Source organism: Cotesia typhae, unplaced genomic scaffold (genome assembly GCF_013202065.1).
Source record: "Cotesia typhae breed Kobodo isofemale line unplaced genomic scaffold, CoteBio_Ctyphae scaffold_70, whole genome shotgun sequence".
NCBI lineage: Eukaryota > Metazoa > Arthropoda > Insecta > Hymenoptera > Braconidae > Cotesia > Cotesia typhae.
This window is the reverse complement of record NW_027423780.1, coordinates 2,622,501-2,634,470: the sequence shown is the minus strand read 5'-3', so window position 1 is coordinate 2,634,470 and position 11,970 is coordinate 2,622,501. Positions and strand designations below refer to the sequence as shown.

Here is an 11,970-nt window from a genome sequence, read left to right as displayed (position 1 = left end):
GTTAAATATTTTAACGATAATTGGCATATTAATAGAAAAGAATGGTGCACTTATTTAATGGAAAAAATTTGGGCAATTATTCGAATAATAGATTAGAGTCACTCAATGGAAAAGTTAAAGATGAGATTGGTTTGAATAATTACATAAGTAGTTTTATAGTAGCTTTTTTCAAATGGCTTTCTAGTCATAACCGTAATAATGACTTCAAAGCTTCCAAAAATTTTATTAAAATACAACTTCCTGCAAATAACTTTACTGAGTGGGAAAAACTGTATTTGAATTATTTGACAATAAAAGCTTTTGAGTATGTTCAGACTGAGCTTAAGTATCATAATCACATTACGTTTTGGAATGAAAATAATGTAGAAAATACTATTAATCCAGATAATATCGAAGAGAAATATATTATAATGTGTAAATATATTATGATGTAAAATCACTCGTGATAACTACCACATGCAAAAGTTGTCAATGTCCTCACTGGTTAACATTGTCTTTACCTTGTCGACATATTTTTTTGATCAGAAAGAATTATGGTATTTCATTATTTTCGGAAGAATTGTGTGCGACACGATGGACAAAAAGTTATTACCGATCAACTCAGAGATCATTTCGAAGATTAAAAGAGGAAACTGTTGAAGTCACAGAAACTCAAGTTTCTCAGGTTGTTACATCCGGAGAGAATATCGATAGCAGGGTAGAATTACAAAAGCAGTTGAAATATATAATAAATGATATAACTCATACCATGAGCTTAAATTGTGCTCAAAATTTTGAAAATAAAATGAAAATTCTCAGTGACATAAGTTCTTCTTTTATAAAAGGATCAGATATTGAAATTAGAAAGGTAGTTCCATCTTTGACTACTATTAAAAATAAGTTGCGAGGTACGATGGTAACAGAATCAAAAGTAAAGTCAGTTTTTCAAAACGAAAAATAATCAAATCATTAACCGATAAAATTTTTGAGTCATCAAATAACTGGTTATTAAATAATTGGAAGTCTAAATTACAAACTTTAAAAGAAATAGATAATTTTTGGAGACAATCTATTGAAGTAGAAGTACTTGAAAAACAAAACAAAATAGCTGCAGCTGCTATTGAAAACTCTAATTCTAAAAAATTAACAATGGTGGGCAAGCAATCAAACTTGATTATGATTGTAAAGTTTCTGACGTAAATATACCTGTGAAAGTAAACACTCGAGGTCGCCCAAAAGGAGCATTGTTAACTGTTATAGGAGTTCCAAAGAAGAAACGTAAGTTAAGTACTTTTTCGGAAAAAGTAATTATGAACAAGCCACTGTTTTATTAAATTGGTTGCAATTACCTGATATAGTTATTGATAACGTCTTGAGAAATGAGTACATTATTAAATATGAAGATATCTCTAAAATTTGTACAGTTGAAAACCTCGAAAATGGCTTCACACATACATCTGTGAATTTCAATGTTCTTAAAAACTATTTTGATGAAACAAGTTTCGAAACTCTTGTGCAAACAGTCGAAAATAAGAAAAAAAGTAATGTTAGCTATTGTAACAGTTGTAAAGGAACATTTTTAAAAGATACTAAGGTAAAATTTGTATGCTGTGATAATTGCTTAAACTATTATCATTCTAATTGTGTCTTCTTAAAAAGAAATCTTCAACGTTCTTGGTTTTGTGCTAAATGTGAGGAAAAATTTAAACAAAAAAGTTGAGATTAATAATGAACATTGAAATAAAAAGAATATTTAATACAAAATAATAATTTCGACATATACATATAACTACGTTAAATCTTATTTTATTTTACAGGATCTTCATACTGTATTGTTATTACTTTTTTTACATGTCAGTGCGAAATTTCACTGAATATAGCTAATGTAACTATTTCTAAACAGGTCATGCAGCTTCATATACTATTAGTTAAAAAATTTATATTTCTTCATAATTTTGAGATATACCGTATGGAATTAAAAAATTAAAAAAAAAAAAAAAAAATTTGTAATTTACACAAAACTCTTAAATAATTGCAGCAAAAATAATCACAAAGTAATATGCTGAAAAAAAAATAATCATTAACAATTTTTTTCTTCTGTTATTTTATTTTTCAATTTCTGGGTATTGTTTTGTACTCTGGTTGTGCTAATTTGAGTTCTAATGCTGCGAGTTTAATTTTCTAAATCAATTTGAATGAACAAATAGTTTGTTGTTTTAAAAACTATTTATAACTAGAAGATATTATTTGTGTGTACTTGGACGTAAAAAGTTTTTCTTTTAATCATTAAAAGAAAAAATATTAGTTTTTAGTGTTCCCATAATTAATGGACGGAACGAAGAAAGTTATTGTATTATGAGTGTTGTCAAAACCAATAAAAATTCGTAAATCTCCGTATAAACACGGAGTCGTACATACAAAACTGAAACTCTGATAAGTTTACAAAAATAACGCCGTAATTATACGGCTCCGTATGCATACGACTCCGTATGCGTACGACTTGAAAAAATTTAAATTTCCCGGGCACGTAATTTTTCAAGTCCGTATGTATAACACTCCGTATATACGCGGCTCCGTTTAAATACGAGTCCGTTTGTGTACCTCTCCGTATGCGTACGACTTAAAAATTTGAATTTCCCCGGGTCTTTAAGGTTGTCCGTATGCGTACGGAGCCGTATGTGAACGGATCCGTATCTCCCAGTCGCCGTACCTTTAGCCACGTCCATTAATTAATTATTAATTATAGCAGTAGAGCAATTGTTTATATCGAAAGAGCAATTCATGAGCAATTTTTTGACATATGGTTTTTGAAAAAAAATTAATATTCGGCGCCAACTTGGTTACGGTTACTAAGGCAATGATCAGCTGACTATTACATAGAAACTACGGAGGGTAGAGGTAAGGAGGACCATCTAGTATGGGGAATCAGTTGAAAAAGTGTCCACCAGTAAACAGCAAATTATGATTCAAAAAATTGCCAAAGTGGCTCTAGTGTAGCAAAAGGACGTAATAATTTAATATTTTTTGTGACTTTTGTAGTGAGGAGATATGCAATATTTAAAACCTAAACTACTTACGTAGTTGAATGTAATTAAGTAAATATAACCTATAAAACTGCTAAAATAATACAGATAGCGATTTGATTGTTTTAAAATTTTTATAGGTACATTTTTGTTTTTTTGTAATTTCATTGTTGTTAATTTTAATAAAATAAGTGTAATAATAATGGGAAAGCTTTGCTCAGTGAAAAGTTGTTCAAGTGGACGTAAATTAAAAATAACGGAATTGATATATCTCAATCTCTATCATTTTTCGCCCAACAATATGTATAATAAATTTTTATTAATTATTTAACAATAGCGAAGTGAACAGTTAAATAACTTTTTAATTTTTATAATAAAAGAAAATTATACAAAAAGTTGATTAAAAAAATTAAAGTCTTAATGTTTTTTGGAAAATATTGACATTATTATTATTGATGGATGAAAAATATTAAAAAAATGTAACATGTTCCTAATAATACTTAATAATTTAGGCAATTAATATTTTTTGTTTATATCAACTTCTAGACTCTGGAAAAATTAAATAAATGGAATACAGCTTTAGGCAATACAATGAAAATAACTGACTATATTTGTCATTTACATTTTAAAGAGGAGGACATAAAAATGTACGAAACGTTCAACATTAACGGGGAGATCACGATTTTTCCAACAGGTAAAAAAACATTACGAGATACAGCTCTGCCAACGGTCGAACATCAGTTTCTCCCTGTAGCCATACATGACGTTGAAGGAAATGTTATAAATCAACTACAAAAACCGAGTTCTAACCATAATAAATCTGAAGAAAAATTAAAACATGAAGATAAATCTAAACAACAAGAACTATTAGCTGATCAGAGAGTCTCTGATAGAGTTATGGATATGATTACACAAAGTAAACACGATTTAGAAATAGTGCAGTTGAATGAAGAAACTCATACTGATCAACAAAATGATAAAGAACCTGAAGTCACTTCTCAGCCAACCGAGAAATTTTTTGATAATCTGAAATCTTCTGTGCTACCGCAAGGTTGGATGTATTTTGAAAAACCAGAAGGGTTGGAATTCTTTCGGATGGATGCTAAAACTATGCAAATCGTAAACCGTTTACGAGTAAACAAATACTTATCTGTTACTGTAAGTTCTTGCAAAATAATTGTATTTGTCTCAATCTCTTTAATACCAATAATTAATTGAAAACACATTATAGGTTATTTTTTCGACGAATGAGGAATTGACTACAAACGATAATATATTTTCATTCAAAACCATCTACGAGTACTTGAAATTCGTAGAAAAATGGCCATTATGCGTTGGTACTCAAATAGACAAAAAAAAGTATAATCGATTTTTATATTAGCAAAGAAATATACTTATATGACGAGTAAAAATATAATTAACTTTTTTAATTATTACATCAAATTTTAGGTTTTCACAAACTTGTAAGGGTGTAATTTTTGGTGACGAGTCTTATACAAGAAATCAAGCGAATCCATGATGTAAATCTTGTAGAGTTTTACGACATCGCTTACAGAATTGTAATTCTGCTTCAAATATTTTAGAAAATACGATTTCTCAAAAACGTCGTACTTCAAATCTACAAAAACGATGTAAACGTTTAAAAATATCGGTAAGTTATTATACATATACATACCAGAAACTTTAAAGCTAGATTTTATTGTGTGTAGATAATCCGGTGATGGTTTTAAATTTTAGACATTAAAAGAAGCTGTAAAATCTAACGATATTATTTTTTTTCTCCTGCAGGAAAGCCACACAATTTGTGCTTTTTCAACGGTTTTTTGACAGCGACTATCATTTGTGGACCCATAAATTATTGTTTTTTTTCATCCATTTGTCATATATTACATTTTTAATTTTTGAATATATTTGTATATTAATGATATCGTCAAGATAGCTATAATTTTGAAAAAATAATTGTACATTCGTCCTAATATCGAAAAAATTAAAAATTGTTGTTTTTCAAATTGTACATATTTTAATTCCTATAAAATAATTGTGCTATATACTGCTTTTATTTCCGTTTACAGAATTAATAGCTGTTAATTATTTTATAGAACCCTTTTTATACATTTTACGATACAATGACAATAAATACAAAGTTTTTAAATAATATTTGTGTTGATTAAATGTTATACTCAGTAGCTTCTTCAGATTAAAACGATAATAATTTTAATTCAATCTCGGATTTAATAACTTGATATGAAGAAGGAAATGTTAGTTGTACATAAGTAATACTTTAATGTCAAATGGTGAATGTCGTTCTATTACAACCGAGGTTTATTAGTTATGCTGTTTGATGAATTCCGTAAAATGGCAATTTTTTTTGAATTAACTTTTAAGTATGTAACATTTACAATTTTCTTTTTAAGTTTAATACTAATTATTTACAGAAAATGAAGCTGAGAGAAAAAGTGTATCAGGCGAAATTTGAATGTTCTCAGAAATCAAAAGTTGCAGTTAATAAAGCTATTATGAAGTTACCTAAAACATTTCAGAGCGTAGTTAATTCATGCTTTGACGCAGCTCAAAAAAAAAAATTGTAAAGGCCGGCGATACACATTAGAATGGATTTACGAGTGTATTTTAATACACATAAAAAGCCAAAGAACATATCAATTTTTACGTACTAGAGATATTTTACCATTACCGTGTATTGAGACACTAAATAAATTTATACGAAAAATAAGCAGTTCAGCTTACGGGTTTCAGCCAGCTATTTTTCAAGGATTACAGCAAAAATGTGAATCAATGGATAAATGTCAAAAACGTGGAGTACTTCTTGTTGATGAGATGAAATTGAGTGAGGGTGTTTATTTTGATTCTCAAGAAATGAAATTTAATGGATTTGTTGACTTGGGTGAACACACTCCAGAGGACTTAAGAAATAAAACTGCAGATCATGCTCTTGTTTTTAAGTTTGTACCTTTTCAAGGTCGATGGGTTCAAGCTTTGGGTTGCTTCCTCTCTAAAAGTGCTTGTAAAAGTGAACCACTACACAAACTTATTCTAGAGTGTATCATATTGATGGAAAACAGCGGAATTTGTATAGACGCAGTTGTCATGGACGGTGCATCATGGAACCGAGGAGTATGGAAAATATTAGGAGTGAACGAAAATAACATAAGCTGTGAACACCCTTCAGATAGTTCATGACGTTTGTGGATGATTTCTGATTTTAATCATTTAGTAAAATGTTTCCGAACATCAACTTTGGATGAAAAGATTAGCGAATTCATGGTAACGTTCAAATATAAGTTTATTTCCGACAATCCAGAATAATATAATTAACTAAGGCTATAAATTTTTCAGACGCCCTATGGAATCGTCAAAAAAAAACATTGGGAAGCTCTTCTAGAGGAAGAAAACTATCGTCAACCAAATATGAAAATAGCTTATAAATTAACACCTGCACATTTGAAACCAAAAGGTTTTCAAGTAATGAATGTACCTCTTGCAACTGAAGTATGTATACTTGAATATGTTATTACATACTATTTTCGATTGATAAACTAATAAGATAAATATTTAGACACTTTAAAAATTTTATTCTCAATAGATTTACAATAATTTTTTTATTATTTTAATTATAAGTTTTTGGTCATGAGGTATCTGTCGCGATGGCTCATTACCAACCTATGTATGATAAGTTGAAAGATTCAACTCCGACACAAAAGTTCATAGATCTTGTTTTTAATTTAATCCAAGCTATGTCTTCTCGCATACCTAGAGATGACCTGTATGGAAGAGAAGATTGTCGTCAAAAACAGGTAAGAATTATTTAGTAAAACATCATAATTTAAAATTTTAACTTTGTAGGTTTCATAAAAAATTTGAAAGTTGAAAAAAACATATACCGGAATGACAAAGAATACTTCTCTATTACAAAACTGTAAGGTACTTCATACATTATTATTACTTCATGTACATGGGCTAATAATAGTATTTACACACCGAGGGAAGTAAAGTAAGAAATGTCTCAGATCACATGTAATTGTTGGCCGAGGCGAAGCCGAGGTCAACAAACATGTGATCTGAGGCTTTCTTATTTACTTCCCGAGGAGTGTATACTATTTTTTTCCCTGACGAAGGTGTAAAGCGGAAACTTTGTTTAGCGCAGCGGGGCTAAAGTTGACGCTTTACACCCGGAGGGGAAAAAAATAATGTTTTATCGTTGATTTCTTAAGTAAAAAATATTTTTAGATTCATCCTTGATTTTTGTTTTGCTGTGATTGCATTTGTGGTCCAGTTTATTTATCATTGTGATCTTGACTTCATAGTAAAAACACAGTGGAGACATTGGACTCGTGATAAATATAACAGTGGATATTTTCAATTAGTACATATCTTTTAAACAATTATTTTAGAATGCTTCCGCGTAAACAATATTTCCACCGTGAAGTCAAAACTGCGAAGATTTTTCTTAGCATGTGAACTGCCTCTAATGGCAATAAATGATGATACAGATTAATAACTTTGTACAATTAATCTTTGCCATTCTACGTAATTACGTTTTAAATCATCTCTCTCAAATTTTTTAGTCAATTTTAGAATTCCTGCAGTTTTTGCAAAATTGGGAAAATGTAGAAAAAAAAATTCCCATATCGAAGAGCACTTTACTTGGTTTGAAAGTGACGTTGCGAGCTACCCTTGAAATCCTAGATATGCTTAAAACCGAATGTGGATTTAAATATTTAATGACAGCAACGTTATCACAGGATCCTTTAGAGGTAATTGTATATAATTATTATTGACTATATTTATGTAGTATCGGGAATGTCGTGGTATGCATGTGTATAAGTGTTTTTCTCTTTTTTTTTCTTCTTCTCTCAGCCTTATATTTTTTTTAGTTAAAGTATTTTATTTTATTTTAGACTTAGAGTTTTGAAAATAAGACCCTGCGATGCTAGAGTAATAAAACCCAGGTCATGTTTTTGACGCTCAAGATTTTTGTAAATTGTTTAATCCTTCACCATCTGTCGTTTTATTACTCTTGCAATTAGTGTGTAAGTTAGATAAGGATGGGCGATGGTCCCAGAAGGGACAAGTTTGGGTCTCGACCTTTGAAAAAAGAAAAAATAAGATAATTCCTAAGTCCTAACCCACGCGGATAGTTGTATGAAGAAAATCATCTCTTGTAACAATTATATTTTAAATAAAACTTAATATTACCGAATTACTGTTAACCTTACTATATATACCCGATATTACATTTATTATAACATGTTAAAAATTATTATTGATATTTTATTTCAGAGATTTTTTTCTGTCATGCGACATTCATGTGGAGGAAATGATCACCCTGATCCGAAAATGTTTGCTCAAGTTTACAGATTGGCTTCTACATTTTCACTCATATGTCCTCCGAAAGGATGTAATGTTTCTGGAGAAAATCTTTTGAGAAGCTTAATCGAACCTGAACTGTCAATTTCTTCAAATTTAGAGCGACAGCTATGGCTTCAAGGTATTGATGACATGCTACAAAATTTTGAACCGCAAGTGGAAAATTCTTCAATTGATGAAGATCATGATTATAATGAGGCAGTAACCAGTGATGCCGTGCAATCATACATTGCGGGTTACATAAGTCGCAAATTGCAAAAAATTGTGAAGTGTTCAGATTGCTTACAAAATATTCATATGAATCCAAGAGATGGCCAACGATTACATAGAAACGATGTAATTCTGAAAATGGATTTATATGGTGGGCTTATTTATCCTAGCGAAGAGTTATTTGAACTGACCAAACAATTAGAGAAGTGTGTTTTAAGAGCTGTAAGCAAAAATTTGACAAACCTAGAAACCATTACTCAAATATCAGATGAACTTAAAAAAGAGTACTTGATAAAAGTTGGGTGCTTTATTCATGAAAAAGAATTAACTGTTAAGATTATTGACATTTATATTGTAATGCGAGCGCATTTTTTAGCGAAATCAGAAAATAAGCGCTACCACGCAGCAAAAACGAAAACAAAAATGAATATCAAAAACGAAAACAATATAAATTGTATCAAATACGTTTCCATTTTTCTTTATCGACAGGGCTTTTGGGTAACAAATTGGTTTATTTGAATTAATTATTAATTTTATTTTATTCCTGATTGATTTTAATGTAAATAATGAACATTTTTGTAAAAAGCGCGGTTACAAAGAGGAAGTCTTTCTTTCCTTTTTTAATCTAGTATCCTACTCTAATTATTTGTGGCGTTATTTTTAAATACTTTCCACTTGCTACAGTGGCGTCATCTTAATTTGCTGTTTTCCGTGGACACTTTTTGATATATAGAGATGGTTCTCCTTACCTCTACCCTCCATAATAGAAACTAAACCCAAACAATGTGAGCTCTTGTAGATATTGACTCTAGTTAATAAATAATACTTAATTTAAAAAAAAGTTAATTTAAAAAAATTCATATGTAAAGTTGATAGATAGTAAGTTCTAGAGATTTTATTTAAAAAAAAAAATTTTAACATTTTATGTGATTGAAAAAATTTTCAATTCAAATTATGTACTTTTACCGCGGAAAATTAGTGCACAAACAATTGTAACAATAAAATCACGTTAAACTTTTATTTCTCGTAGAGTAACTAATAAGCATTAATAAAATTCCATCAAGTATATCCTTTGGTTTAGATTGATAGACAAATTATCAATCATAATATTTATATTTTATAAAATCGTAAAATAAATTTCCATGGTTTTTATAATATTGGTGATGATTGTTACTATTTCTTTTATTTTCGATTTCGAACTTTCTAACTACAGTTTGTGTTAGAGTAACATTGACGAGCCCTAGTGAGCATCGACGCAAGCTCATAACTCTTTTTTTTAACTGTAGTCTCCCATCTAGTGGAGAGTTACCATACATTCTCGAATTATTTAGTCTGTGGCATGTCACTTTCTCCATAAGAAAAAAGTCAAAATCTAAAAATCTGGGTCGCTATAGTTTGTGCTAGAGAATTTAATTAATTTTAAATAGAATTTATTATTTTCAATGACCATTATCAATTAATATTGATAATATAACATATAATGTATAATTATAGAGTAATATTGGAGAAAAAAAAGTTCTGTAGAATTAATAAAATTTTACAACCTAAAAATATCGTTCTGCTTACGGTAAACACATTCGGTAGTCTGGCGCTCCGTTTACAACGGAATTTTTGAACGGAACTTGGCGCCAGATTCTACCGAATCTGTAGATATCGAAAAATTTGGGTCGCTATAGTTTCTGCTAATTAATTTTATATCAATTAAAAATACATTTATCAATATAATAGATTGTAATTAAATTAATATCGATATATAAGTGAATAAATGATATTGAAAAATCTTTTTCAAGCATAAAAATTTCAATAAAAATTTCAATAAATTAAAAAAAATTTCGTAGCCTAAGAATACCGTTCCCATAGCTGTATACACATACTTGGTTCTTCTAGTTTTGAACTGAACTTGGCGCCACATTCTACCAAATCGGTGGATTAAAAATCGTTCAGCTATTTACATGAATTGAATTTATTCATGAAAACAATTTATCACAAATCATATAATTAACACAAATAATATAGTTAATGAAATAAATTATTCAATACGCTGAAAACACAAAAAAAAAACAATAACCAAGAATAGTTTTAACAAACAATTCTTGAATAAACTAATATATAAATAAAAATAATCCTAAATAATACAAAATCAAGTGACTTGGAGAGCAATGTGATTGGTCTGGAGTCAGTTCATATTATTACCGCGTTATTTGAATTGAGAATACACGATAAATGATGACAATTAAGTTAACCAACGGCTGAAAAATTTCATAATTTTTTCTACTAAAAAAATTATTACAAAAAAAAATTATATCTGGAGAAAATTTGAAAACCTACACGTGCTATTTTTTAAAAATATTTTGTAGTACTATTTACATGATTAAAAAAATTCAAAACATTAAAAATGTTGGATAACTCTTGTGTCATCGACATATGATGAATTTTTCGAACAAATGTTACTTACAGTGTTTTATTTTATTTTTAAATAAAAATACAGAAAGTCACATCATATTTTATTATTTATATAATTATTTACTGAAAATGGTGTGGATTTAATTGATATAAGTTTCGTACTAAATTATTTTTATAAACTTATTTGGATATTTGCATAAAAATTAAATTATGTAACCACTATTTTTCTGGCTAAATATTATAACGGATCAATGAAAGATTAAATAAAAAAATTAGAATTACAGTGAAAATAAAAACGAAATTATAATAATTCATGAATATAAAATGTACGGCCCTGGTTTAAACCAAGGCTCTCCAGTGAATGATTTGATAATGTAGGTAGTGACATCTGAAAGCGACTAAAAATATCACACTGATTTTTAAAACTCACTAAAGTTAGCGACCCAGAGTTTTTTTTTTTTTAATTTTTAAACTTTTTTTTATTACATCGTTAGTTCGTCGTTTATTCTTTATTGTTCACGATTCACATTTGTTTGTTCTCCATTTATTTATTTAAAAAAAATTTATGAATAATATGCCTTTAAGTTAGCCCCCTTTCGCATTTTTTAATATTTTGGTAGTAATACGGGTCATTAAAACTGTGTTTTTAATTGCTCATGTGTATAGAACATTTTTTCCTACTTCACATTGTTTATTTGTTGTTTAAGTAACATTTTTAATTAGCTGAATATTTGTATGCAAAATATTTGCACTGCGCATGCGTCAACTTTACGTTTAGACTTTTAGCGCGGTCTTTTAAAAATTATAATGACAGTGATTAGAGTAAGTGTATATTATTGTTGTATTTCATTATAGAAATTACAGGACGAAAAGGCAACGTGTAGTTTTTAATAATTTTATAAAAAGTTTTATTTTAATAAAGTATTAAAAATTTTTTGTTATTTGTTATTTCTTTTTTATTTTGATACTA

The 11,970-nt window shown here is 28.7% G+C and overlaps 2 protein-coding genes across 3 annotated transcripts; both read left to right on the top strand.

Annotated features, from left to right (window-relative positions):
* Nucleotides 1-3,581: 3,581 nt before the first annotated feature.
* Nucleotides 3,582-5,571, top strand: LOC141537242 (uncharacterized). Of its 2 annotated transcripts, none has more exons than XM_074258105.1 (4): nucleotides 3,582-4,160; nucleotides 4,234-4,361; nucleotides 4,452-4,653; nucleotides 5,438-5,571. In XM_074258105.1, exons 1-3 carry the CDS (start codon nucleotides 3,594-3,596, stop codon nucleotides 4,519-4,521), a joined length of 765 nt encoding a protein of 254 aa, XP_074114206.1. In that variant the 5' UTR covers nucleotides 3,582-3,593; the 3' UTR covers nucleotides 4,522-4,653; nucleotides 5,438-5,571. The 2 variants fall into 2 exon arrangements, with proteins under 2 accessions (XP_074114206.1, XP_074114205.1); XM_074258104.1 differs by lacking the exon at nucleotides 5,438-5,571 and adding an exon at nucleotides 4,791-5,128.
* Nucleotides 5,572-5,657: 86 nt separating this feature from the next.
* On the top strand, nucleotides 5,658-6,551 carry LOC141537260 (uncharacterized). The gene is made up of 2 exons (XM_074258138.1): nucleotides 5,658-6,284; nucleotides 6,357-6,551. The coding sequence occupies exon 1, from the start codon at nucleotides 5,796-5,798 to the stop codon at nucleotides 6,198-6,200; it is 405 nt and encodes a 134-aa protein (XP_074114239.1). The 5' UTR covers nucleotides 5,658-5,795; the 3' UTR covers nucleotides 6,201-6,284; nucleotides 6,357-6,551.
* The last annotated feature ends 5,419 nt before the right edge of the window (nucleotides 6,552-11,970 follow it).

Coding starts and splice junctions, on each gene's coding strand:
- LOC141537242 (XM_074258105.1), top strand. CDS start 3,594: ATGAAAATAACTGACTATATTTGTCATTTACATTTTAAAGAGGAGGAC. Junction 4,161..4,233: donor ACAAATACTTATCTGTTACT/GTAAGTTCTTGC, acceptor AACACATTATAG/GTTATTTTTTCGACGAATGA. Junction 4,362..4,451: donor ACTCAAATAGACAAAAAAAA/GTATAATCGATT, acceptor ATCAAATTTTAG/GTTTTCACAAACTTGTAAGG.
- LOC141537260 (XM_074258138.1), top strand. CDS start 5,796: ATGGATAAATGTCAAAAACGTGGAGTACTTCTTGTTGATGAGATGAAA.